Source organism: Melospiza georgiana, chromosome Z (genome assembly GCF_028018845.1).
Source record: "Melospiza georgiana isolate bMelGeo1 chromosome Z, bMelGeo1.pri, whole genome shotgun sequence".
NCBI lineage: Eukaryota > Metazoa > Chordata > Aves > Passeriformes > Passerellidae > Melospiza > Melospiza georgiana.
In genome coordinates this window covers 82,864,771-82,889,958 of record NC_080465.1, presented here as the reverse complement: position 1 = coordinate 82,889,958, position 25,188 = coordinate 82,864,771, and the positions used below count along the sequence as shown (strand labels likewise).

Sequence of the window (25,188 nt, the reverse complement as noted above, 5' to 3'; positions counted from 1 at the left end):
TCTCTCTCTCTTTCTCTCTTTCTCTCTTTCTCTCTTTCTCTCTTTCTCTCTTTCTCTCTTTCTCTCTTTCTCTCTCTCTCTCTCTCTTTCTCTCTCTCTTTCTTCTTTCTTTCTGTCTTTCTTTCTGTCTTTCTTTCTTTCTGTCTTTCTTTTCTTCTGTCTTTCTTTCTTTCTGTCTTTCTTTCTGTCTTTCTTTCTGTCTTTCTTTCTTTCGTCTTTCTTTCCTTCCTTTCCTACTTTCTTTCTTTCTTTCCTGCTTTCCCTGCTTTCTGTTCCTTTAATCAACATTTCTTATATCCTGCTGTTCATACCAGCAAGCTTTCTGGTTGGATCTGTGTACTATATAACCATTTCTGTTCATCATCAAGACAAGTTCTCTGGTTATTGGTGGTTTGGTTTGGAAATAATTCATGTTCATCTTACATGAAGTCTAATTATACTGACAAAATATATTATATTTATTTGTGGTTTGCCAGTAAAACATCTCTTAAAGGGATGTATGGGAATGTATAATGTATGCTCAGGGAGGTGGAGAAAGAGCTTTTGCTAAATCTAAGAACAGTAGTGGGTAGGGTGGGATGGGATGGGGTAGGGTAGGATAGGATATAATTATGTTGCAAAAGAATAACTGCAGATTCCAAAGTTCAGCCTGTGGAATGGAGGCCATAGTAGGAAGCTCAGCTGGCAGCTGGGGAGTTGTCTCAGACCAAAAAGCTCAGATGAAAAAAGGCAAAGCACACAAGCACTGACTCTCTAAACAGGATCTGTCTGCTGGAGAAGCACTTGAGGAGAGCAGACTGTGTGTGGCTCACACCCACATCCTCCTCAGGAGGAAGGCTTGCCTTCTTGCGTGTACAGCTCTGGTGAAAGTTAATCCGTGATCACTGCAGGCAAGGGCTTCTGACAGGATTGGTGTGGCCAGCAGCAGCTCAGTTCCTGCAGCCACGGTCCACGTGCCTGCGGCACACGGTGTTTCTGGAGCTCTCTCTCATGGTTCAGGCGTCCCGGCAGTGCTGTCAGCTCGGTGCAGAGAGCCCGGAGCGCTGGTTGATGAAAGGCTGTTTCGCAGGGTGAGCCGCTGTGGCACTGTCAGTGTCACTGCCCGGTGTTGTGCTGAGAAGGCGCTCAGCCTCTCCCTTCCCTCTCCTGGGCCGGGCGGGCCAGAGGCAGCTCCTTGGCAGGGCCTCTCTGAGTGGGAGCCCTGGGGTCGCCGCTGGGCTCCATCCAGGGGGGGCATTGGCCAGGGGCTCACCGCGCCGTGGGAACGCGCGGGGCTGCTCTGGTAGCGGGAGCTGGCCAGCAAGGGCAGGGACAGAGAGCGCTGCTCCAAGACAGCCGGGAATCCTGCCGAAAAGGGCGTGGGCCGAGGAGGGCCTGCACACAAAACACAGATCACTCCGTGAATAGATCTGAAATAAAAGAAAAATGCTTCAGAGAGGTCATAAAGGGTATTTTCCCACTGACTCTAGAGGACATGAACCTCACAGAAAGGCACAAATTCACTTCTGGCTTGCTAAAATGCATAAGCTTCCTGTAGAAATAATTTCTGTGATTATAAAATTGCTTACAAAGAATGTGAAAAACAGAAATCACTGCTTACAGTTTTTAAAAGTTTAATGATAATAATAATAATGATAGTAATAGTATTAGGATAAAAAAGGACAATATTTCCAGTGCTGGGGGGGGGCATACAGACAATGTTATCTTTTACAGTTACATCAATAAGATACATACATATTCTTGTGTTTCATGCATTATTCAAACGTTCTTTTGAACTTTCTGATGTTTTGGGAACTCCTTTGTTTGACTTCTTCATACTCCAGCTTATCTGCATGACATGCTGGGTGTCAGGTCAATATATTTTATTTCTTTTTGTGTCTCCATCCTGCTGTTTCGCATCCTCTGATAAGATTTTAGTATGCCCTCCTTAATTTTAACACGGTATTCTCTAATTGTGCTCTGGTTTGTGTCATGGTTACCTTATCACTTGGACAGGTTGGTCAGTGGATGGCCTTGCACTGGTTTTGGTTACACAAAAGCCTTTTTTCCACATCTTATGTTTTGCTAAGGTCTGTAACACAGTACATTCATCACACTATTATTTCCATAAGTGATACATAGCTATTATATTCATTACACTGCTATTTCTATGAGCAACACAGTGCATACTTTAGCTGATAGGTTATATTAACATGCAGCTAAAACCAGTTACAATTGATACTATTTCTAAATAGTTATAATCACTAACAGCATGCATAGGCTAATACTTAAATGCAAAAGCCAGTATTATCTGGTCATTTTTCACAGGAGGATTTTTGTTTTGGTAATAATTTAATAAAGTAGGAAAAATGTGATGCAAGAGAGAAAATTTAATGGCCACTTTTTAAGTTTAATCAAGTTTATATTTTTTGTTAGTTAATTTTTTTTCTGACATTAGGAATAATCCCTCTGAAATCACCAGAAGTGGCTTTGTCACCAGAACTACCTACAAAATATAAAATAATTTAAAATTTTTTCCTTCCATGTTAAAGTGTAATTCAAAACTGTTTTGATCTCAGTTGAAATAAATTATCAAATATTGAACATATTTAATAATGTATAAAAATAAGGTTCAATTAGGAGTGATGTCATTTCAAGGAAGATAATATTGAACAGTCAAATTTTATATTTAGAATTGGAATTTCAGACAATACTTTCATTATGAAGAGTGAATAGACTTTTCACAACCAGTGTGGAATTATGACAAAGTATGAATTTTAAATGAAAAACCTCTTCTGGAAATTGACTTGAATTTGTTTTATTATATATATGCCTTACAGAAATGTTGAGTGATTGTTTTAGCCATTTTGATGCTTTTCCCAGCCATTCTTTTGTTAACTACTATTTGAAATGGATTATTTTTCACAAACCCTGATAACTTCCTGCCATCAAAGGGTTTTGGTGAAGCAGCTCCATCTGTCTCTTGCTGCTTTGTTAATCTGACTGTTGCAGGTTTGCATCGGTTCAGTATTTCTCCTCAATCACACCCAAGCACAGTTGTCAGGTTGCTGTTCTCATGCTGCTCCCAGCTTTGTTCTCCCTGAATCTCAGTTCCCAGGCACTGCTGAGCATGAACTTGTCTTTCATTTGCCTCAAGGGCTACCATAAAAATTCCCCATGGTTCTGATCAGTCCGAAATGGAAAATCTGTTTACAGAAGATTTGAGAGCCAAAGCAGGCATACTTCCTGCCGTGACCTGCTCAAACCCGGTGTGTGAATTCCTCCTGTGTGGCTGGGCTTCAAGTGCCTCCTGTTGTGAGCCAGGGCCTGATTCAGCAAGTAACATCATTGGTTTTCAGAGTGAGAGCTGGGACAAGCAGCCACAGCACCCTGGCATGTCCTCATGTCTTCTGCCAGCAAGTGTTCAACTCCCAGTTTATCGGGAAGTGAGTTCATTTCAGGTTACTGGTCAATAGCTGATGGTAAATTACCATGGTCTCTCCCATTCCTCTTCCCTTTGTGAATTTCACTGTGCATCCTCTGTCACAAGTTTTCCTGATGAGCTGAGAGGGTATCGTACTAGAAGTTCTCTTTCCAGTTTATGTCTAAATTCAGTAATTGGATTTTTAAAAAATCTTAATGCTTTCTACTTTCCTCCCAGATGTAAAAAAATAGTATCTCTTTGTCTTGGGTGGAAACCCATGCAGTTTTCTCCTGAAATGTTATTTTGCTTTCATTTCTGTGGTTGTGTCTGACAGTGCATGGAAACCCAATGTAATTTTCATATGGAGAAATCTTGACAGCTCTTTTCCCCTCAATGTCAGAGTGCAGCCTAACTGAGGCAATGATAACTGTCTAGTACAATGGCTTTAGTAAAGGCTCTGCATTAGTCAATCTGCATTAAGAACATGTTGCCAGAGCTCTTTTCAGCTGGGGAAATTACCTGCTTTTAAAATAATTTGCAACCTCCAAAAGAGAGGAGAGAGCCATCTGGTCTTCTGAAAACAAAAATGAGAGAAGCATTGAAAGAATGCAACAGGAAACATTAGACAAATGCATATTTGCCTAATGAGGAGAGGCTGAACTCTGAAGGGTATTTCCATGGTACTGTAATACAATGGATGAGGAAAAGATGAATCCCTACTGCTCTGTTTTTGTCCTGTTAAATATATTCATTGGAGTTGAAAAGGGAAGCAGTGAGATCAGAAAGGCCGCTTTGGTTGCCCCGCGTGCTGTTTGTCTGGGCTCCTTGCCGTACATGGACTCAAAGTGTCTGTCACACATCTGATGTTGTGTCCTTCCTGTTCCCCACTTTTCACCAGCCAGGTGACTGTGGAAGAGGTGCTGGTGGCAGGTTTCCCCAAAGGGAGCTAAGGTATCTCTGGCAGCTTGGTGCTCTTTAGGGAGAGGCAGAGGGCAGCCGCTGCTGTGTCACCCACGGGCTCCATCCCGCTCCCGCTCTCTCCCTCCCGTGGCGCCGAGCTGGGCCCTGCTCTGCAGGCAGCGCTGGGGCCGGGCAGGGACACCGGCTGGAAGCATCATTCCAGCACAAGCAGGGAGAAGGAAAAGGAGAAGGAACAGAGGTGTTTTTAAATTACTTCATTGGATTACATGGCAAGAAAGCTTTTCCTACTGCTTTTCACTAATTCTGGAATAAATGTAGTCACTTTTTTTCAGAGCCCTTAGTCTGGCATCCTTCAGGAGGTCAAATTGACTCAAAACTGCTACAGTACTTTTCCAGTGCTACCATGTCACACCTTTTCCAAGGTGACTGATGAACCAGAGTGCTCCTAGCAGTGTACAAAAGCTTCTCAAGTATCTAAAATACTAACATTTGGGAATGCTAGGGAAACAGGGGCTTTGTTACAGGAAGAGAGAAATTATTCCACATTTCTTTGGATTCAGCCAGTGGAAGCCTTTTGGTGTATCTCACTTGGATTTTATGTGAATTCAGCATTGCCACACCACTGTGCTACTGCATACCTGCTTGAGGGGAAAACTTGATATGAGCAGGAAATTGAAGCAAGCCCGCCTCATTTCATGTTCTTTCAGCACAGGAATGACAAATATCAAGCCAGAGCACAAGAGAATTGCTTTAAACAGAAATTGCCCTATAAAGTCTAAGCAGGCTGGTTGTTCTGGGCATTTCTACAAACAGAGTTTGAGATTTATGTCCCTATGATGCCAATCCAAGGAATAGCCTGCTGTTGTGCCAATGTGACCACCAAAGCAGCAGGTAGCTGTAGCAGTGGTGTCCGTGTGGAAATGTACATTGTCTGCAGGTTCCTGTTTGCATTTAGAAAAGGTGAAAGGCTGTGTACTAGAGCCCCTGTCGAGGTGCCACACGCGTGTGTGGGTGTGCTCAGGGTTTTGTTCTCCTAGCACAGATCACTCCAGACACTTGCAATGTGCTGCCAGTAAGTGTCATTGCATAGACAGCCGGGTTAGGGTTACTGCCTTAACGTCTGATCTTGGGTCTTAAATAATGATTTCTTATTTTGAAAGTGCTTGCAAATATGTGTCAACTGACCACCTTTTAGAAAATACCTATAGCCATTTCAGAAGTAATTTTAAGCTTTGCGTTTCTTTTACTTGCAGGTGCACAGAACAAGATCTGCACTTCATTGAGAGCTAGAATGACTTTTCTTGACCCAGAACCACATACAAAGAACAAAACTTGCGCAGAATTTGTTGTTGTCCTAAATGAACTCGTGACAGTCTTCAGGGTAGAATGAGGAAAATGGGAAACATTTTGAACAATGCAAGAGTTCCCCCTGTGAGGGTGAGACTGTGTTGATTTCATCAGGTTCTGACTCTTCAAAAATCATTCATTTACTGCTTGAGAAACTCAGCAAAGCAGGAGTTTTGTCTCCACTTGAGAAATCCCTCAAGACACTTGCCTAACACAGAAGACAACATGGATGTTAAGAATGTAGTTAAATCCCAGGCAACTTTTTCCTGCCTGAGGGATTTGTCAGAGGATAGTGATGACCTGCTTCATTTTAACGGTGTGGTTGATGTCACTGCTGGAAGAGCAGAGGAATACTGCAGCAGGCAGGTGCCTTCCCACCCCACAGATGTAACCACTTGTCACACAGGCAACTGTTGCCTTAACACACAAGACTCTGGATCTCCTCAGTCTCTGGCCGATGTCCAGGCATGTAAAAGGACTGGGCTGGGCAGACCTCTAAGCAGGAATTCCCTGCTGGGTGAGCAGGCAGACACTTTCCAAGGTAATCTCACTGATTTTGGAAAATATGACTCTGAAAATTCTGCTGCTGTTGTGGAGATTTATTCAGAGAAACTAACAAGCGTAAGTGATGACTTGTCTGATGATGACCTGGAGTACTTTGAATGTTCAGATGTGCTTACAGTGCATGAAGATGAAATCTGGAGAAAGAAATTAGAATTTTTACTGGAAAGCGATGAAGATGATCTAAAAGTGGGTAAGGACTGTGATGGGTGTGCTTACTTCCTCAGTGAAATGCCTTGTGTGTTCCAAGTGTCAGATAACACTACGCCTATGGATACCCCCATTGGCTTCTGTGAGCATCAGTCAAAAATCAAAGGAGTAAACGTAAGGAGAGACCCCTCTATGTACAGCCAGTCAGCTCTGCAGACAGAGATGACTCTCACTGTTGGACAGCACCGAGATAAAAGTGCCATTTTGAAAGACAAAGAGAAGAATCAAGCGCATGTTGCTTCTGCAGCCACTGGAAATGAACATCCCAGAAGTGAGGAAGAGACTAATGGAAGTGACCCTCTGGCTGCAGGTTCCTCAAGGGACGGACCAGAGCCCACGGACACTGTCCCTGCCCAGGTAGATTGCTCTGCCCATGGCACAGGTGCTGCTTGCCCCGATCAGGCTTCGGGGACAAGGACAGAAACCAGCCCCGATGGGGACGTGCTGGGGGAAAGCTCACTGCTGCTGGAGGAGGGGAGGAGGAATGTGCCAGAGGAAAATGCACAGCACGCTGTCTGTACCTTAACAGAAAGTCTGAGGAGAAACCTTTTCAAGCTGTTAAACCCTATAGAACTTTGCAGATATGTAAGTACTATAGGACAGTCTTTCCAGGCTGCAGCAGCAGGCAGGGAATCCAGAGCTCCGTCTCCCAGTCAGGAAGGTGTCTGTTCAGCACAGACTCCCGAGGAAGCAGAGAGTGTGCAAATGCAGGCTGCTCTGTGTCCCACAGAAGAGGCAGATAAAGACAGTCACTGGGAAAGGAAAAGGACTCGGGGGCCGTCTGAGCAAAACCAGGTGCCAGATGAGAACATCGCGTTTGGGGTAAGTAACATCTTTATCTTTTAACACAAAGAGCTGCTCTGCTGAACTCAATGCAATTTATTCCTGTTTGTCACAAAATACTGTAAAATCAAAATTACTTTGAAAGATACTATTCATGTACTTCTGAATGACAGCTACGGCTGGGAGGGAAATCTGGGTTTAGAAAAGGCCCAAGTAAAGCCTAAGCTGTTCTAATTATAGAGTGAGCCTGATAATGGTGAGAGGCACTAATGGGCCTCTGGACAGCTGGATAGAGAAATCTGATATGGAGGGTATTGCACAGGTCTTAGCAAAGTAATGCTTCTTTCTACCCAGAAAGTTTCTCAAATACCTGTTGGTATTTGAGCAGAGAATGCTTTCATTTATTTTCTTTTCAATCTATATGCAAGAAACAAAACCATCCTCCACCAATGGTGCTGGAAACCGAAACCAAATCAGCAGGGGTTTGCTCTGGTTTTTTAACAATGAAGGGAATTCAATGCAGAGAGTTCATGTTACACAGGTGAATGGAGCTCTGTGATTTTTAAAAATAAAACAATGAAAGACTTGGATGTTACAGTTGACACATACAAACCAATTAAAAGTTAAAACCCCTGTGGTACTGTCCATGTACTTGCATGTTTTACACTGTTGGTAGAAAATGATCTGGAGAAATCACTACAGTTGTAGAGACTGATATGATACTCTACCAGTTTTCCTAAGTAGGAAAATTGAATCATCATTTTTATTTCACACTGTAAGGACTCAAGATATAGAAACACTATTAAATCATGAATCATCTTATTGTCACCAGTTTTTCTAGCTTGAAGCTGTGTAGCTAATTGCACAGAAAAAAACTCCTTTGTCACAAAAATTTTTTTTTCCAGTTGCACATGCTTTTCTTTGTCTGATCATTTGGGAAAAATATCTCCCAGTTCTGTAGTGTCACAGTAGAGGGACTTTAATCTCACCACTGGGGTGTCTTCAGCAGTCAGAAATCACTGAATTCTTCTTCCTGAAAAATGCTCATAGGTTTCTCTGGTTTTATGGTACATAAAATTCCAACCCCATCTGAGGAGCACATGATGTCCTTGTGATGGGGAATACCCCTCCCTGGAATGAATCTTCTCAGAGCTTCCTGACAGGGTGTATGGCCGTGGTTTGCCAGAGGCTGTGTTTGCTTTCTTTTCCCCAAGTCCAATGCAATAATTTAAATCCCAGAAGCCTCTAAGCCAAGAGCAGCTGTCAGGTGCCTGGCACAAATTTCAGAGCAGCCCCTTAAAGTCTTATTGTGCCTAGTCAGTAAGTCTGCATTTCCATGGCCAAAACTCTTCACTGGATAAAAAATTACTATTGGTGTACACAAAAGGATGAGAGCTGGGCACACACCAAACCCTATTTTTAAACATGTGTGTATGACAGTGAAATTCAGGTGTAGCTTCAAAATTATGTGGTCTTGAAAATGAGCCAAGCAAAAGCATCCCGCCTGAATACTGCTCCCTTTTTTGGAGCACTAGAAAAACGTGGACAGCTTCTCACAGCACCCATATAGTAAGCCAGAAACTCCTCAGAAATCTGCCTGTGTAATCGAAGAGAGGTTAGAGCAAATCTATTGCTGCACACAGGTTTCTGTAGAAGTACCCTGGGGGCTTGCTGGAGCCCCGAGTGAGACTGCTCTGCGGGAGCCAGGGGAGGGGCTCGCAGCAAGCCCGCAGCTGACCACTTTGGAAGGGTGGGATATTTTCCCTGTCCATATGGGAATCGGGTCTGCTGAGGGGTACAGAGCAGCCACGGGATCAGCACTAATGACCCAAGGATTTACACTTCCCCGTGGCACCGAGAGTTCGAACTGGAACAACCTTTGCAGTGTGTCTTGTGCAGCACCTGCTGTGCTGAGTGACTCTCCTTCCATTAGATAGTTAAAGTGCGAGGCTCCTCACTCCTTTCATGACCTCATGGCCTAGCCTCAGGTGAAATTCTTTAATTACCTGCTGCTTCAGAGCAGCTTCATTAATAATAGTTCCAAGACACCAAAGTGCCAGCTGTGTGATGTTACATAGTGTGCAGAGAGCCAGGAGGCTTTTCTGGGTGTCATGAGAATCTGGTTCTGTTAGCAGTCAGCCAGCACCCTGTTCCTGTCAGAGTTCAGTGTTCAGCCAGAGCCCTGTTCCTGTCAGAGTTCAGTGGTCAGCACCCTTGGGTCCCTGTCAGTGGTCAATGTTCAGCACTCTCGGCACAAGGTGCTGCTGTCACTCCTGGGTTACAGAGCCATTATTCTGGTTTTTTCCATATCAGAACAGCCTATTCACATAAAATCTGAGAGATACTTGGTTTGACCTTGCCAAGACAGATTTCTGTCACTTGTAGACAATTTTGAATTTTGTTATCCAAAGAGGAGAGAAGCAGAACTGACACAGGTAATTGGGTGTCTGGCTGAGATGAGAGCTCGGTGCTGCGAGGGAACGGTCCGGGCCTGAGCGGCTGTAGCTCTGTGTCAGAGCAAGTAGGGGAGTCCTGAGCGGAGTCACTGCAGCTCATGACACCAGTCCTGCTCATTCAGTGGGATCTACCCTAGGAATGACAGTTAACATCCCATTTTGTTGCCCATGTCTTAAGTTGGCTCCAGTCTTTCCTGGGAGACACACCAAGAAAAAATCCCTTAGAAAATCTGTACCGCTTTGGAGCATGGGCTCCTGACAGCTGTGCATGGTCAGCCTGTTGCTCTGTGTTGTTGGCAGATGACTCACTTTCTGGCCTTTAAAATATTGTAGTTCTTCCTCTTTTTCTGTCTTTTGAGCAAGAACAGCAGGAGGCTGGCAGGATGTGCCTGTCACTCTCAGACCAAGCACAGCTCAGGTCTTTTGTTTCACCTGTCTAAAGCAGATGAAATAACTACAGATATTGAGGTATTTCAGCTACTCCAGGGCAGGTGTGCCATTTAAAAGGGAGCATCATTTTAGGAAAGGGGAATTTGAGTGGCATTGCATGAAACAGGGAAGTGGCAAGATCCACTAAGGCGGATTGCTGCAGAACAATATAAAGTAAAAGCACTCCCAAATGTAGTGGATTTGAGGGAGCTGAGACCCAGAGACAGTGAGTCTGTATTCTAGGGATTGCTTGTTACACTCCCTTTGTACAAACAGAGCGATATAAATATAACATGGCGGCTTTGCTTGCAAAGGAAAATTACCTTGCAAAACCATTTCTGCTTAAAAAACAGTGAGAAACTGTGAGGTAAAATTTATTAGCTTCATTACAAATCCTTCTCTAAGGAGCAACACTTTCAGACTCAGACCCAGGAGGTTGATTTCAATCCTTTATGTTGATAATTACAAGTCAGAAATTTGATTATTGACAAATATAAAAAAAAAAAAAGTTAAAAAAATGCAAGTCTTTAGGCCTGTGTCAAGCTGTAGTTCTAATTTTTAATTACATTGCTCTATTCTCCTTCTTTGAAGAGTCAAGGTGCTAATCTTAAAAGTGTTACCCAGAATTGTGAGAACCTCTGTATGGAGCCGAGCGCAGAAAGGGAAGGCATCCTCAGCACTTGTGAGAGTGCAGGCACCAGCCAGCTCTCTACTGAAAACACGCTGCAAGTGAAGAATGCAGATTTACAGACCTCTTCTCTTCGCTGTGCTCCTTGTGAAAAGAGAGAAGGTTGTCACCAACAGGTCTTCTCCGGACAAGAAATTATTAGGAATGGCAAAATGTCAAAGAATAACATTTCTCCTTTTCCTCTATGGGATATGGACTCTCTTCCTGATAAACAGGAACGCTTGTGTGCTGTTCTCTCTTCTGCAAAGCTGTGTGATGAGCCAGGGGAGGGAGAGCAGAGGCCTGGGCTTGACATACATGAGAGCAGTAACCCAGATATTCTCTGCAGCCAATCAGCCGATGAGGCTGTGTCTGAAGCTAATCCCAAGTCAGTCCTGGAATCTGGAGAACCTGAGTGCAAAGGAGATGCTGATATATCTGCAGTGCATGACAAGCTGTGGAAACTTCTTCATGAAGATGACTCAGACTATCAAATCCCATTTGAAAGCAGAGGCATCCCAAGTTTAGGTACAGGGCAGACAGATATCAAAGTCACAGAACTGGACTTTGTGCAGGAGACCTGTTCCAATCGTCCTTTGCCAGTGGATTTGATAGAAGAGCAGGGGCCCATCACAGAACCAGCTCAAAACCCCAGAGCTGAGAAGGCCGACTGCAATGTTTCTGATATCCTCCTGCAGAGAGCTGCAGCATGTGAGAGTGCATCCATAGGAAACATTTGTCTTGCACAAGTGGTAGGAACAGATGGTGTCTGTCTGAATTCTGGCACTGGGAATGACAGGGAAACACCATCCATTTGTGTTTCAGCAAGCAGTGTCCTCCTAAGTACCCAGGAGTGCTTGGAGCCGAAGCCAATGGCCACGGGCAGGAATGGATCCACTGTGGCTTGGGAAGGGAAGCCTGCTGTTAATAGTGCTGCCCAAACATGCGAAGCAGATTCTCCTCAAGGGTTACAAAGTACTCAGAGTGGTAATTTAGCATGTCCCAAAGCTGACTTATCAGATATATCACATGGGACAGTTGGACAGTTACTTCACACTGAATACAACACACCCATGACAAATGAGTCTATACCTGGAGAAGGCTGTCATTTTACAGACTGCTATCCAGTGAGGGGAGAACTGGCTTATTTCCCTGAATTGGAAGACATTTTCCCCAGTGAAAATACCAGCCAGTTTACACATGCAGAACACTCTTCTGTTAACTCCGTACATAAAAGTTGTGTAGTGAATTTACAAGAAAAAGAAAATCATTCAGGCTTGAGTGCACCAAATTTCACTAATTCTGACGGCTACCATCTTTCAAAAAATAATGGCTGTCAGGATTTTCAAATTGTTCCTAATGCACAGAAAAACAGTAATGTAATGCAATTGCCTAGTTTAATTCAGATTCATGAAACCATAGCACATAAGAATCTACCCCAAAATACAGACCAACTGCCAGAAATAGCAAAACAAGAAGGGGCAGTCTCTCCCCCTTTTGGGGAGCCATTTTTAAGAGATTTTTATCTAGAAGTGCCCAGCTGTGAACCAAGTAAACCAGGAGGAGAACAGACAGAGATTTGCATACCTGAGGAACACAGGGCTGAAGCTTCCTGTGACTCAGGAGTTAGTCAGGTTTCAGAGAGTCAGATTGCAGCTTCCCCTTGTAATACAGCAGAACAGCATTCATTTTCTGTTGACAGCACCTTCAGGTCTGATGAAGGGTTAAAAATAGATTCTTCAAAAACTCCCACCTATGCAGCTGGAAGTGTAACATCAGCCAGCGCCCCGCTGCCCAGGGAGGCTCCGAGTGAGCACCACAGCACAGCAGGTGGGGAGGATGGAGGCGCCCAGGATTGGCTGCATTCCCAACAGCTGCTTGGAAACAAAACCCTGCCCTTCCCCACATCTGTAAGCCACTCAGAGGGCCTTCCCAGTGCATCTGCAGTGGCGTGTCCTGCCACAAGAAATGAGGGAAAAACTGGAGTCAAAACCATACAAACTGGAGTCAAAGTAAACGGAAATTTAACTACATTGGAAATTTCCTGCATGCCGTTGAAGGGTCTGTTACAGAGGGTCCCTGGAGAAAGCAAAGGAGAAGCAGCCTTGGGTGAAAACGACCATGAGATTCCAAGAGCTATTGAATATAACCCAGATGAAGCTGAAGCAAAGGCTCCTTTGCACACTTTGACTGGCTCCCGGGCTCCAAAACAGATTGTGAATATTAACACAGAGCAGCCTTGTCCTGACTTGATCCCTTCCAGCAAGATAGCTGAGGCTGAGAATTCAGTTAAGTCCACTGAGTATGATAAAATGGAGGAAGTCAGGACAGAAGAGAGTGTGGTAAGGGGTTTAGTTAATTTGCCACCAATTGATTCAGGGAACAACCAGCGTTTTCAAGAACAACCACCCCGCAGAAGAACTCCGTCATTCTCTTTGGCGTGGACCACTCTTGATCCATTCCCAGTCATCACGGAAAGTCAAAGAAATCAGGAAGGGTCAAAATCCTGCCAGATACCAGTGGCTGCTGCAGAGCCTGAGCCCATCAAATGTAAAGAGGACGCAACAAAGAGTGGGCATGCAGCTGCTGGAGCTAAGAAGAAATTACCACCAGCAACTCTGTCCAAAAAACCCAGGTTGGAGGAGAGGGGAAGTGTCAACAAGGACACCAGCTGCGCTAAAAAGTCTGGCAAGAGCGAGGGAGGCGTGATTCATAAAGAGGATAGAAAAGAGCAAAGGAAACTCATTTTGAAAAAAGATAGCAAAGGTAAGAGAAAATGGTTTTTCTTTTCTGTCCTTTCCCATCATTCTGGCTACAGTACAAAATTAAGATTATTGAAAGGCACTGCAGGCCTCTTTCAGATTGACTCAGTCAGCTAAAGGTGTCCTGCCCTCATGGAGCTTTATTTCCAGATTTGTTCACTTAGTAATGAGTGCTGTGTCCATGCCTCAGAGATGAACCCTTTTCCCAGCTGGCAAGTATATTCAATTCATGAGCTTTGTAACCTATTTAAAATAATCACTGCCTCATTGGCCTCTTGGAGTAACTTTGCATGGAGGAACAGCATAATGGTACCACATAACTGCACACCACGTCGCAGCTGCAAGCCCACTACTTGTTCTGTTCCCAAAGGGCTTGTTCCCAGTTATGCTCCTGCATTGCAGCTCCCAGCTGCAATTCCCCCCTCTTGGTTGCCAAAGGATTTATTACTAGCCAAGTGTTACTGTTAGCAGTAGGGTACCACTGATAAACAATGTTTTGAGGTCCTGTGTGCTGACTTCTGACTGGTTCTGCATTGCTTTGCCCTGCTGCAAAAATGACACGGATGAAATGAGCAATATTAAACTGACAGAGGAAACATATAATGGAAAGGAGATCTGGGTTGCTGCCAGAGTTTCTAAAAGGTTGCTAACACTGTAGCAGGATTGTGACTCTGGGCGGATGAGGGATTTGTTGTTGCTATGGGTAGTTTGCAAGGACCAAGGTCTTATTTTTACCTTCTGACATGACATTTCATGTTCACATCATAAAATGATTTAATAGTTCAGAGCAAGACTGAACAGTGACTAAAGGTAAGCTACACATTTGTGGAGCTTTTCACACACTCAAATTACTGTGCGGTCTCATGAGACTTCTACTTTTTCTAATCACATTTTAAAAAACCCCAGACTTGTCTCTGTTCAAAGATGCATCCTTTTCCAGGGAACCAGATGTGTGAGAGGAGAGACACATTCCTTCAATGCCTGACCTGTTTCCATTGCTTGAGGCTACACTTGCAAAATGTTTTAAACATTCAGGCTGCATCAGATAACAGTGAATTTTATTCACCTGTTTCAGCTCTGCCTCAGTCTCGACTGAAGTATGTCTGTGGTCTAGAGGACAGTTGTGGCCCTTTCCCTGGCACTATGGGAAGGCTGGTTTGGTTGCTGTGGAATATACTCAGTGTTCTTTTGCAGTATTTCAGCTGCAGGAGAGAAGGCTGGCCAGGCCAGGAATCTGGAGCCATTAGTTCTATTTCTAGAGCTGTCAGGTCCTGTCTGTGTCACTTTAGCCCTGATACAGCGTGGTTCACATGCCCCAGGACTCGGGGACTGCTAGTCCAGTGGGGAGACCTGGACTGGATGGGGCCTGGAACTGGGAATGGGGAAAACCATGGCAGTGTGCCTGACCCTTCAAGTTGGGTGTTACTGGAGTAACACCAGTACACTGTAATCTGCAGGAATGGGATCCCTGAGGGGGCACATGCCATGCTACCTCGTTCAGAGTGCAACAGCTCAGAATTAACACAGTTGGAAACAAAACATCTTGCATTTTACATCTCTTGCATCGAGCAGAGATGAGTGACTTGAATGATCACGGGGCCGATCCCAACACCTTTCTCTAAGTCCATGTCAATTCCCTTTCTTTCCAAGTCCCCTCCAGCCCCCTGCCCGCACCATGCCCATGTGCAAAGACACTGGAGTGTTCTGTGAGGCAGTGAAAAGTCCTAGCAGAGGTCCAGGCTGGCAGGACCTTTTGGGACTTTTCCCCAGGCTGTGATCAGCTAAAAAATTCTACTAGTTATTAGTATTGAGACACCAGAAGTCATAATTACTTACCGGGGATTTCAGCATTTGTGTTCTTAATGTGAAATGTTAAAATGCCAAAACAATGTAATTGTCATCAAATCCTAAACTGTGGTTCTTGTGTTTCAAGCCCCCAGGCTGCTGAAGAAGATCCAAGCAGAGTTATTCCCCGACTGCTCTGGAAGTATTAAGCTGTGCTGTCAGTTTGGTGACATTCATGGTGACTCCACCATTATATGGACTAAAGATTCCCAGGTACTGGCTCGGCTGCAGAGAAGGTAAGGGAATGTTTCTGAAGGACTGGGAGTTTCGGGGTAACTGCTGTTCATAGGAGGCAGATCTTCTCACAGTGCATTGATATTACTCACAGTTTGTGCTACATCACCTCTCAGCTTGTTCATAGCCAGTGTCATCCAAATTAAAAAAAAAATATCAAAGAGGTTTGAACCTCATTTAACCTAGAGAAGGGTGGAAATAAAAGCTTCTTAAGGGCATTAACAGCATCTACCCTTTCCATTTTAATGAAATTAGTTATTTTCCTTGTAATTCTGGTATTTTCCTTGTAATTCTGTATTCTGATTTAAAAAGCTGTTTAGAATGCTTCAAAAATGCAAAATTAAGATTATCCAGAAAAAAAAAAAAAGAAAGAAAATACATTTCCATCAAAATGCTCACTTCTGAGAAAATCAAAAATTTTGTAGGAAGGATTCTTCTTAGATGTTCTTTTAAGTGGAGAGAAAAAGTTGCATGAATTGCTTAAACTTTCTATTCTGATTCTTCTTGTTTTAACTCTTCTGATTTTGATTGTTGTATTGCAATACTAAATGTAGTATCAATACATGTCATTATCTGCTGAATAATTATGCTGCGTCTTAACAAATGGTGCAGAGAGATCAAATTTATCCCTTTTTCCAGTGAAAACAGGTAAAATATGTGATAGCACAAAATGCTCTGTTGCAGTGCCCAGGATGACTCTCCCGTCTCTCTGGAAATAGCTGAAGCCAGTTACCGAGACCAGGGGATGTATTATTGCTGCTTGAATAACACGTATGGGAAGGTGACTGCTGAGTTTCATCTGACTGCTGCAGGTAAACCCCAGTTTAGAGTTTTGATTAATAATAATGACAACGACAGTTTCCATTCAGAGTTTTTTTACTACAAAATTCTTATTTTTTTCTTGCTTCCTCCTAGTATTGGAGCGTCTGTCAAGTTTACAGAGTTATGAAGGTAAATATAAAGTGAAGTAGCATTGCATGGCATCATACAGAGACACACACATACACACACTGGCAGCTCTTTGGCACAAACACATGGTTCTTGCAGGTCACCTGCTGTGTAACTGTATCCAGGAGCAAGGCAGGCATGGAGCTTTGGAATGCTTTCCCTGTGTGTTAGCTGGTGTTCAGTGACACCGGGCATGTGGCCTGTGCTGCAGCTAAAGATAGTGCCTTGCCAGTGGGGTTGTCATTCCTGAACAGCCTGCAGAGATCCAGGTCTTCAGCTGGCATGGTGACTTTTCTTTCTTTCCCTTGAAGAATTAGAATTAAGCATTTATTTCCTTGTGCAAAATAAATACAGGACTTTTCATGTAGCAGCACTGTATAACTTTTAATCAGAGAATTGGAGGTGGAATTAAGGAGTGTTCTAATTCTGGCCTTATCTGTGCAGTGTTTCCTCTGTGCTTTGAAGAGAAGCAATAGTGTACAGAGGCTAAACCAGAGGTAACTGCAAGGGACAGCTGAAAGGAATTCCTTGTTGTGTAGTTCTGTTCTCCTATTTATCCTCTTTACTGATGGTCCTTGAAATGTTATTATTAGAGACACCTGAAGTGTGGTTAGGATGTTTTAGTTTCTCTCAGTGCTTAACTTTTTTCCCCCTTATGAATTTTTTTGCATTTGGATTCCAATGAACATTTAAAGCGGTGAAATCCAGAGTCTTCCTTGATTTCATCTGTAACAGACTTGTGGGCTGCACTCTGGCTTCTCTCCTTATGATCCTGAGCTGCCACCTTTCTCCATACTGGCTTTAGATACCGGCAAGCAGCTGCCTCTCAGGAGCTGCTTGGGGTCCCAGCCCTCAGGAACACAATTTCTGCTTCCACTGAGCATTTTTTCCCCCTCTCTGGAGAGGTGCACCTGCTGTCCCATGCCCACCCCTCCACGTGCCCGCAGAGATTCCTGTTGTGTTTTAGGTGTGGAAGAAATCGAATTCATGCAGCTGATGTTCAGAGAGGACCCCCTCAGCTCCAGCTACTTCGGTGGGACACTGCACGGAGCAATAATGACAGAGGGGCTGCACTTCGGCGAGGGGATGCACCGCAGAGCCTTCCGCAGCCGCGTGCTGCAGGGGCTGGCGCCCGCCTTCGCCCCCGGCCACCCCTGCGTGCTGAAGGTGCACAGCGCCCTCACCCACGGCACCAAGAGCCGCGACGAGCTGCTGCAGAAGAACTACAGCCTGGCGCTGCAGGTGAGCTGCCCCGGCCTCCGTCATCCACGCCTGTGGGCCAAAGCTGCCCTCAGATTCAAACAGATGATCTGTTGAATGTTTTGAGCAATATTCCCATAGGCATGTCTGTTGTAATACAGGAATGCTATGTCCAAAATACTGCGAGAGAGTATGCAAAGTTATATGCAGCTGAAGCTGAACCCTTGGAAGGCTTTGGAGAAGTACCAGAGTGAGTATAAATATATATTTTATATACATATATATGCCTATGTATACCATCCTGTGCCATGGCAACCCACTGATTGCTAGGACTAAAGAGGAAAGAGGAAACCTGGGAGCAGCGTTACAGCTCTTCCAGCTTGGTTTAGAGTTGGTACCTGTTCATTCACTCTCTGAGATCATTGGCCACTTTTGTCTGTTTCTTACCCTTTTAATGAAAGAATTCTCAGGATTTTATTAGTTTCTATCCCTTAATTTCAGAATCATTCAGATTTTTCTTATTCATCGCCCTGCTAATAACATCCCCTATGCCACAGTGGAGGAGGAGCTGGTTGGGGAGTTTGTGAAATACTCTGTCAAGGATGGCAAGGAAGTGAATTTCCTGAGAAGAGATTCAGAGGCTGGCCAGAAGTGTTGCACCTTTCAGCACTGGGTGTATGAGAAGACCAATGGGAACTTGCTTGTCACTGACCTGCAAGGTGAGTTGTCTGAGTAGGGGCAATTTTTATCAGGCTTATGTTCTCGTAAGAGGGCAGTTTGGAAAAGGAAACTAAATCTTACACTCTTAATGGAGGAGTTGTTCTTTTGCATGTACCTTAGTGAATCTGGACACTCAGTATGAGCCAAATCTGCCTTTTTCTCTCACCACGCAGAGATTAATGAAATACCTGCTGAGTGAAAGACTTCAGGTGTTAATGACACCCTAGTCCTTCCCCTTTCTTTTGGGTCCTGGCTAGTTTTGAAGAAATATATTCCTTCAAAAAGAATAGGGAAGAAACACCCTCATGTTTGCTAAGTGCTACCTCAGCTCCCATGGGTGTGACTCCTCTTCAGTCCTGCAATATATCTGGAACAGGGGAAGAAAAACAGAAAAAGCTGGAATCTTAGGAACATCCTATATTCTTTTACATGTGAAGGCAGAAAAAATAGCAAAAAGGCATCTAAACAAGATCCCTGAAGTAATTTAAAGGAAGGAGAAAGAACAAAATCCTAGCTCAGGAAACAAGCTGTGCTGTTGATCACCCTGACAGCTGCAAAATAGTGGCATGAGCCTGACTTCTAGAAACTGCTGGTGACACAGAGAACATCCTCTTCTTGACTGGGGTGCTTTAAAATGCTTTGAAAAAAATGTGACAAATAATTAAAGTGAAAAATGTGACTCAATAAATAATATTTAATGCCTCCATATGTGAACATTGTCCTAGAAATTCCAGTATAAGCTAAACTCTGTGTTTTCCTTGCTGCCTTGCAGGTGTAGGGATGAAGTTAACGGATGTTGGCATAGCAACCCTGGCCAAAGGGTGAGTGAACGTGATTTCTCTGCAGCATGCTTGTGCTTTACTCCTCTGACTCTTCACAGTTAAATGTGGATGGGGGAGGGTGCACTGGAAATTCATTCTTACTTTAACTTTAGAAGAAAACAGTCCTTATCTAAGCGTTTTAACTTCTTTGTATTCATATTTATGAAAAACCTGCCTGTAAAGGAAACACTTTTATTTTGTTATGAAAGAATGGGGCTACCCTGTAGATTGAGCTTTGTTTTTCCTGCCTACCTCCCTTGAAACGGGCTTGTCCAAAGGGCATTTCACAAGTGACACGAAGGGTTCTGGTGACAGCAGGTAAGGCTCCTGGTGGTCCATCAGCTGGAGGAAGGTAGGGCTGAACACACGGGGCGAGCACTGGCTGCAGTCCGGGGTAAAAGGCACCCCAGAATCACTCCTGCAGCCAGCAAAAGTGCCAGAACTTTGGGATATGTATTTGTGACACAAGATTTTATAAAGACTCTTCTCAGTGGGATGCTGTGTTTTGGCCACTTCCCTGATAAACAAGGACAATTGTGAAGGGATTTGATGGTATCTCTCCCCTTTCTCTCTCAAAAACAGCAGTTCTGAGCCTTAACAAAAGATTATTCAGGGCATTGCTAGAGCCTGTTTTCTAGTCGTGTTGCAAAGGCTTCAGCTCTTTTGGGGAAACTTCAGTGTATGTGTAAAGATGTAGACCTGTAATATTCTAACTTTAATCCACTTAAGGCTTCTAGTTACAACACAGGCCAGCAGAGCTGTGGATAGGAGTAGGCAGTGGCTGCTGGACAGGGAAAGGGGATGGGGGTAAGTGCTTTAATTTCATATTCTCCTTTGAGAATCTGGCAGGAGAAAGAAGATCTGATCATGTGTTCAGCCCTTGTTCTAAAGACCTTGTTTGTATACCTCACAATATCATCTAAATTATTAGAGTGTTATTAATATTATATTATATTATACCATTATTAAAAATGTGACTCTAGCATATTCTGGGAGAATCTTGAACATGTGCAGGCTGGCATCCATTCAATTAGACTGATTTACTGATTTACTCTTGCAGCTGTAGATCCAAAGTAAAATCAGTTGAAATGAATGTACATCATCCTGTTACAAACCAAAAGAGTAATAGATGTTTTATTTAGGCAACACCATTCTCAGGAATCAGAAGATTTATAAAAATGCTTCAGTGAATGTTGTCCAGCTCACTGTGGGAAATGATTCCTATAAAAACACACATTGTGTTGGGGAGGAGGAAGTGAGCACACAATGCAAGCTGTAGTAAGGATCACCTCATATAGAAAGGAAAACAATTTCCCTAAATGAACAACCTCCTGAAAATGCTGAGTATAATTCTGTTATTTAGCTAATGGTATTCCTGCAAGATGACAGATTTTTCCTGGTCCTGTATTTTGTTTGCATGCTCCTTTCCTGGAAAGAAGATCTCTGTATTAATGTCAGCAGTTGGATTTTTAATTCTGTGAACATGGGTGGGGAAAATCAACTCAGTGCCTAGAACTCCTGTGTGTTGCTGGGTCTTGCTGCTTTGGGTGTGTTCAGCCGAGCTGCTGAGAGCTAACCTGGTCCCATGGAAGGGGGAACAAATCTTCTACTGGTTCTACTGAGCCAGAATTGCAGAGTGGGACTGCTGTGGCTTGCGCTGTGCTGGCAGAGGGGACACAGAACATATCTCTTCTGTACTCCAAAACAGAGTCCACGATGTGTGGAGGAAGGAATTTTGATCTTTTGTCCTCGCTTTGTGTGTTTTGCCAGGGAGCTGGAAAGCAGAGGAGCCCAAAGCAGTGGTGGGGTGAATGTGCTGCAGGAGCTGCACTGCAGTTCTGTCAGGAGAGGGCGAAGTGGATCTAGGAACGCCAGGGAAGCATTTTTAATGCGGCCACAGTGCCGCTCCTGAGCCTTAAAATCGGCTGCTCTGTAGCCTCTCTGGCGAACGGAAACAAAAACAGCACAGCACAGTGCCTGGCTCTTTGCATGCAATGTGCATGAGGGCCCAGGGATTTATCCAGGAATGGTGCACAGAAAGGAGGGAATCAGGAGCACAGTAACCCATGGTTATGGTCATTAACTGGAGTGCTGGTTGCCAAGTCTGGATCTGAAACTCTGCCTGGTTCCAGGGCACTGACAAGTGTAGCTTTTCCTTCACATGGTAACAAGAGGCATTGGGGAGTTTAAGCCTGAGGGCAAATCCAACATTTCCCCTTCAGATTTGAGGAAGATTTGGTTTGGTTTGGTTTGGTGCTGGATAGAAGAAATTCTCTTGCTGAGGGCAGGTTTGTTTGCCTGTGGAATTCCTGTTTTGTGGGTGTGTCTGGTGCATCCACCAACACAACACATATCTGTGAGCTCTTGAGAGCAGCTCAGTAAAGTCTGAAGTCTCTGATTTCTCCAAGGCAGCAAGAGAACCATTGATGGCCCTGCTGGACTCCAGGATGCAGTCTTGGGGTAACAATGACATGGCTCTTCAACCTGCTTTGGTTAAACAAACACAGAGCTCACTTGGAGAGGAGGGGAAAATCCCTTCAAGGTTCACCTGCTGTTCAGAGCCAGCTGAGTGGGGTCTCCAGAGCAGGGTCTGTCTGTCAGCAGGAGCCTGACTTCTCAGAGCAGCAGTATTCTCTTTAGCACTGTGTAGTCTGCCTGAGGAAGGATATTCTCTGGATGCTGGGAATGAGCATCCTCTGTTCATTTAAGAACCAAATCTTGTTTGGTTGGCTTTGTGTAGTCACAACTCACAGTTCACCTCTGAGGACACTGGATGTCCAGCAAACCAAGGGAACAGGGTAAAACAGGCACTAATTAAGGTTAAAAAAGGAGAGAAGCCCCCTGGCCTTTCTTTTTCCTTCTCCATCTTGAGAATTTAACCAAAAAGGCTCCTTTGAAGAGCAGGTGCACCTTTTAAAATAATCTGATGCAGCTTAAAAAGCAGGCCCTGGGAGGACTGTCAGCATCCAGAGCAGGGTGAAGAGAGGAGGGATACATGTGCCCTGTACTTCTCATGGTGGGAGGTACAGTGGGGGCTGGATGAAACTGCCTTCCTCAGGAACATTCCTTCCATCCTCCCTGAGGGGCTTGGCTCCTTGGGATCCTGTAGGCAGCCAGGGCAGGGGAGCAGCATAGCCTGGAAATGATGTACATGTTTGGATGGAAACAGCTTCTAGTTCTGAAACACCTTGTGCAGCAACCTTGTTTCTTCATGGTGGCCACCAGAACTGTTCATAGAGGATGATGTAGCATGGATTTCCTGTGTGTATGTTACTGAGAAAGGTACCCAGCAGACAATTTTATTCCCAATTTAATGCCATGAAAGACAGTGCCAGGACCCAGCCCACAGAGCTTTGCCTCTAGTGCTTTTCCCTCTTGTGTCACCATTTGTTATCTGGTTCCTCTCACCTCCCAATGACCCAGTCTGAGTTTCTGTGGCAGTCGATGCTTCTCAAGCCAGCATGGGTAGAAGAGACTTGCTTATTGCTTTCAAGTTGCTTATGAGTCAGCAGTCATGCTCTGCCTCCCTGTGCTGAAAATGAATCTTGAATTCCCATTTGGGTTTTTTTGTTTGTTTGTTTGTTTTTTGTTTTTGGTTTGTTTTTTTGTTTTTTTTTTTTTGTTTTCCCTTTGTTGCTACAGATACAAGGGGTTTAAAGGCAACTGCTCCTTTTCCTTCATTGAGCAGTTCAGAGCCCTTCACCAGTGCAATGAGTACTGTGAGATGCTGGGGCTGAAATCTCTCCGAACCACTCATCAAAAACAGAGGAAAGCAACACCCACTAAAAGTAAAAATCTGCCAAACTCATCAACAGTAAAGAAAATGGTACCCAAGAAGGCAAGAGAACCTAGAGACTTCATTTCTTCAGAGCACTGAGTCTCACTATCCCACTTATGAAACTACTCTTGAGGACAGTGATATGCACCAGTGACCTGAGGGGATAACTTTGGTCTTTTGCCTTTTGACATTGTTTTGGAATCATCCTGATGCTGATGCCAGCAACCAAGGAAGAAGCTGATCCTCTGCTCTTGGTGCCTGAGATTTAACACTGGGACAAGGTTTTGGAAACAAACTATGCCATCTCCTGGATTTCCTTACAGGCTTCTATAAACTGGCATTGGAGAAGAACATCTCTGTGTCTACATCCATGGCCCTGTGGTACAGCTGCTATGGAAACATCAATATATTTAAGATGCCAAGTACAAGATTTGCACAGTATTGCATATGCAAATGCATGCTGGGTTATTTAGAACTAGAAGTCAGGAAAGGTGAAGTTTGGAACACACTGATGATTATTAAAGTTACCACTTCCATTGCAAATCAGAGCATAACAAATCTTGGACTGTTCAGTGGGATTGAGGCTTCTCAGTACACTGCTGGTACCTGGCTTTTGGAAGTTCCTACAGATGATGCCTATTCTTTACAATAGCGTTCAGAAGAATTTCTGTGAGGACATTGTGACTGTTTCCAAAACAGGAGGTTTAGAACATAAGGAAAGGGGCTTGAGCATGGTGGGATGGGAACAAAGCTGAAAGCATTGGATAAATGGTGTTTCAAGTTAGAGGCAATAGATTTTTATCAGAATTTTGGGAAGTGTTCTGTTTGAAAAATGCCATGAGCATCTCAGCCAATTAATATTCCAAATGTATGTTGTAGTTTGGTCCCAAAGTCAGAGATGGAGATTCACTCTATTGGCTAATTGCCTTCAGCTTTATTGTCCTGGTCAGTTCAATGAAAATCACAAGCTGACCTCTCAGAGGGAAACACAGCCCTATTAATGCCAAGGAAATCCACATTCCTAATGATGACAGTATAGTGATGATTCCTTAAGATGTCTGGTGTGCTTTACAGTGGGGATCTGGAAGTGCACGTGTCAGATATGGATTTCTCCCATATTCTGGTGCTTTGGCCTCTAAAAGAAGGAGCGGAGTCATCTTCCTGTGCATGTACTGTGGTTATTTATTCCTCAGCACAGTGGGAAGATGGACTGCTAGAGGTCCCAAACCTTCCTGACCCGATGCCTTGTCTGCCAGGAACTATTTAGTGTGATAATGGCGTTTGATAGACTGGACACAAACACCATTGTCACACTCCACAGCTCTGGGAGCAGGTCCTTAGCCTGGGAAGGAGTGTTGGAGGCACGCTGCAGACTTCAGCAGAGGGGGTTTCAAAGACCTGCAAAACAGACACAAGACCACGTTTGTGCATATTTAGATGTGGCACATCAGGGTCCTCCCAAGGAGGTGGGACACAGGATCCTGAATTGGTTTGAGGTGAATATTGTGTCTCTGCTAGCTGTGAGAATGTAAAAGCTAAATGGCTTTGAGTGGCCTTACAGACAAGGGAGATGGACAGCACCTGAGAAATAATCTGTACTATTCTAGAGGCAAATTCCTGAGGAGAGGGATGAGTAATTTTTGCAAGGGCCTGTGTCTTCCTCCAAGTGGTGGAGTCAGCCCAGAATCAGCATCAGACTTTTATAGCTATGTCAGACCTGAGGAATCACAGTGCTGGGGATTATATTTGATTTTCATATACTTATTTTTAGCAGCATTTTTGAGTAGCCCACATGCAAGACAGCCAAGCTGGTCTATAGTCCTGGTCCTACTGCCCCTGTGCTATTCCATGATGTTCTTCTGGGACACATCAGCACCTGTACATCAGAGAATTAAACTCTAGGGTCCATAGCTGCGGTGCTCATCTCTGCACAGGCTGGGTGTTTCAGAGTGTTTCTCTTGTTGTTTAGCGTGCTAGCCAAATAACATTTCTGCACACTCGCAGTCTGAGAGTAGAAAATATCCCATAAAAGATTATGTGGACTAAGGAGTGGATTAAGAGCACACAAATATGCTGCACAGGGATTTGTAACCCATGGAAATT

The 25,188-nt window shown here is 44.1% G+C and overlaps 1 protein-coding gene across 1 annotated transcript in view; it reads left to right on the top strand.

The window, feature by feature from the left end:
• Positions 1-23,815, top strand: part of ALPK2 (alpha kinase 2) — a 28,392-nt gene extending 4,577 nt beyond the window's left edge. The window contains exons 3-13 of the mRNA XM_058044590.1: positions 5,889-7,257; positions 10,537-10,545; positions 10,704-13,543; positions 15,473-15,620; positions 16,303-16,430; positions 16,534-16,569; positions 17,534-17,808; positions 17,928-18,016; positions 18,268-18,485; positions 19,259-19,307; positions 22,950-23,815. Coding sequence (XP_057900573.1) covers positions 5,889-7,257; positions 10,537-10,545; positions 10,704-13,543; positions 15,473-15,620; positions 16,303-16,430; positions 16,534-16,569; positions 17,534-17,808; positions 17,928-18,016; positions 18,268-18,485; positions 19,259-19,307; positions 22,950-23,184 — 5,396 coding nt within the window. The 3' untranslated portion in view covers positions 23,185-23,815. The remainder of the gene's footprint in view (positions 1-5,888; positions 7,258-10,536; positions 10,546-10,703; positions 13,544-15,472; positions 15,621-16,302; positions 16,431-16,533; positions 16,570-17,533; positions 17,809-17,927; positions 18,017-18,267; positions 18,486-19,258; positions 19,308-22,949) is intronic.
• Positions 23,816-25,188: the final 1,373 nt, after the last annotated feature.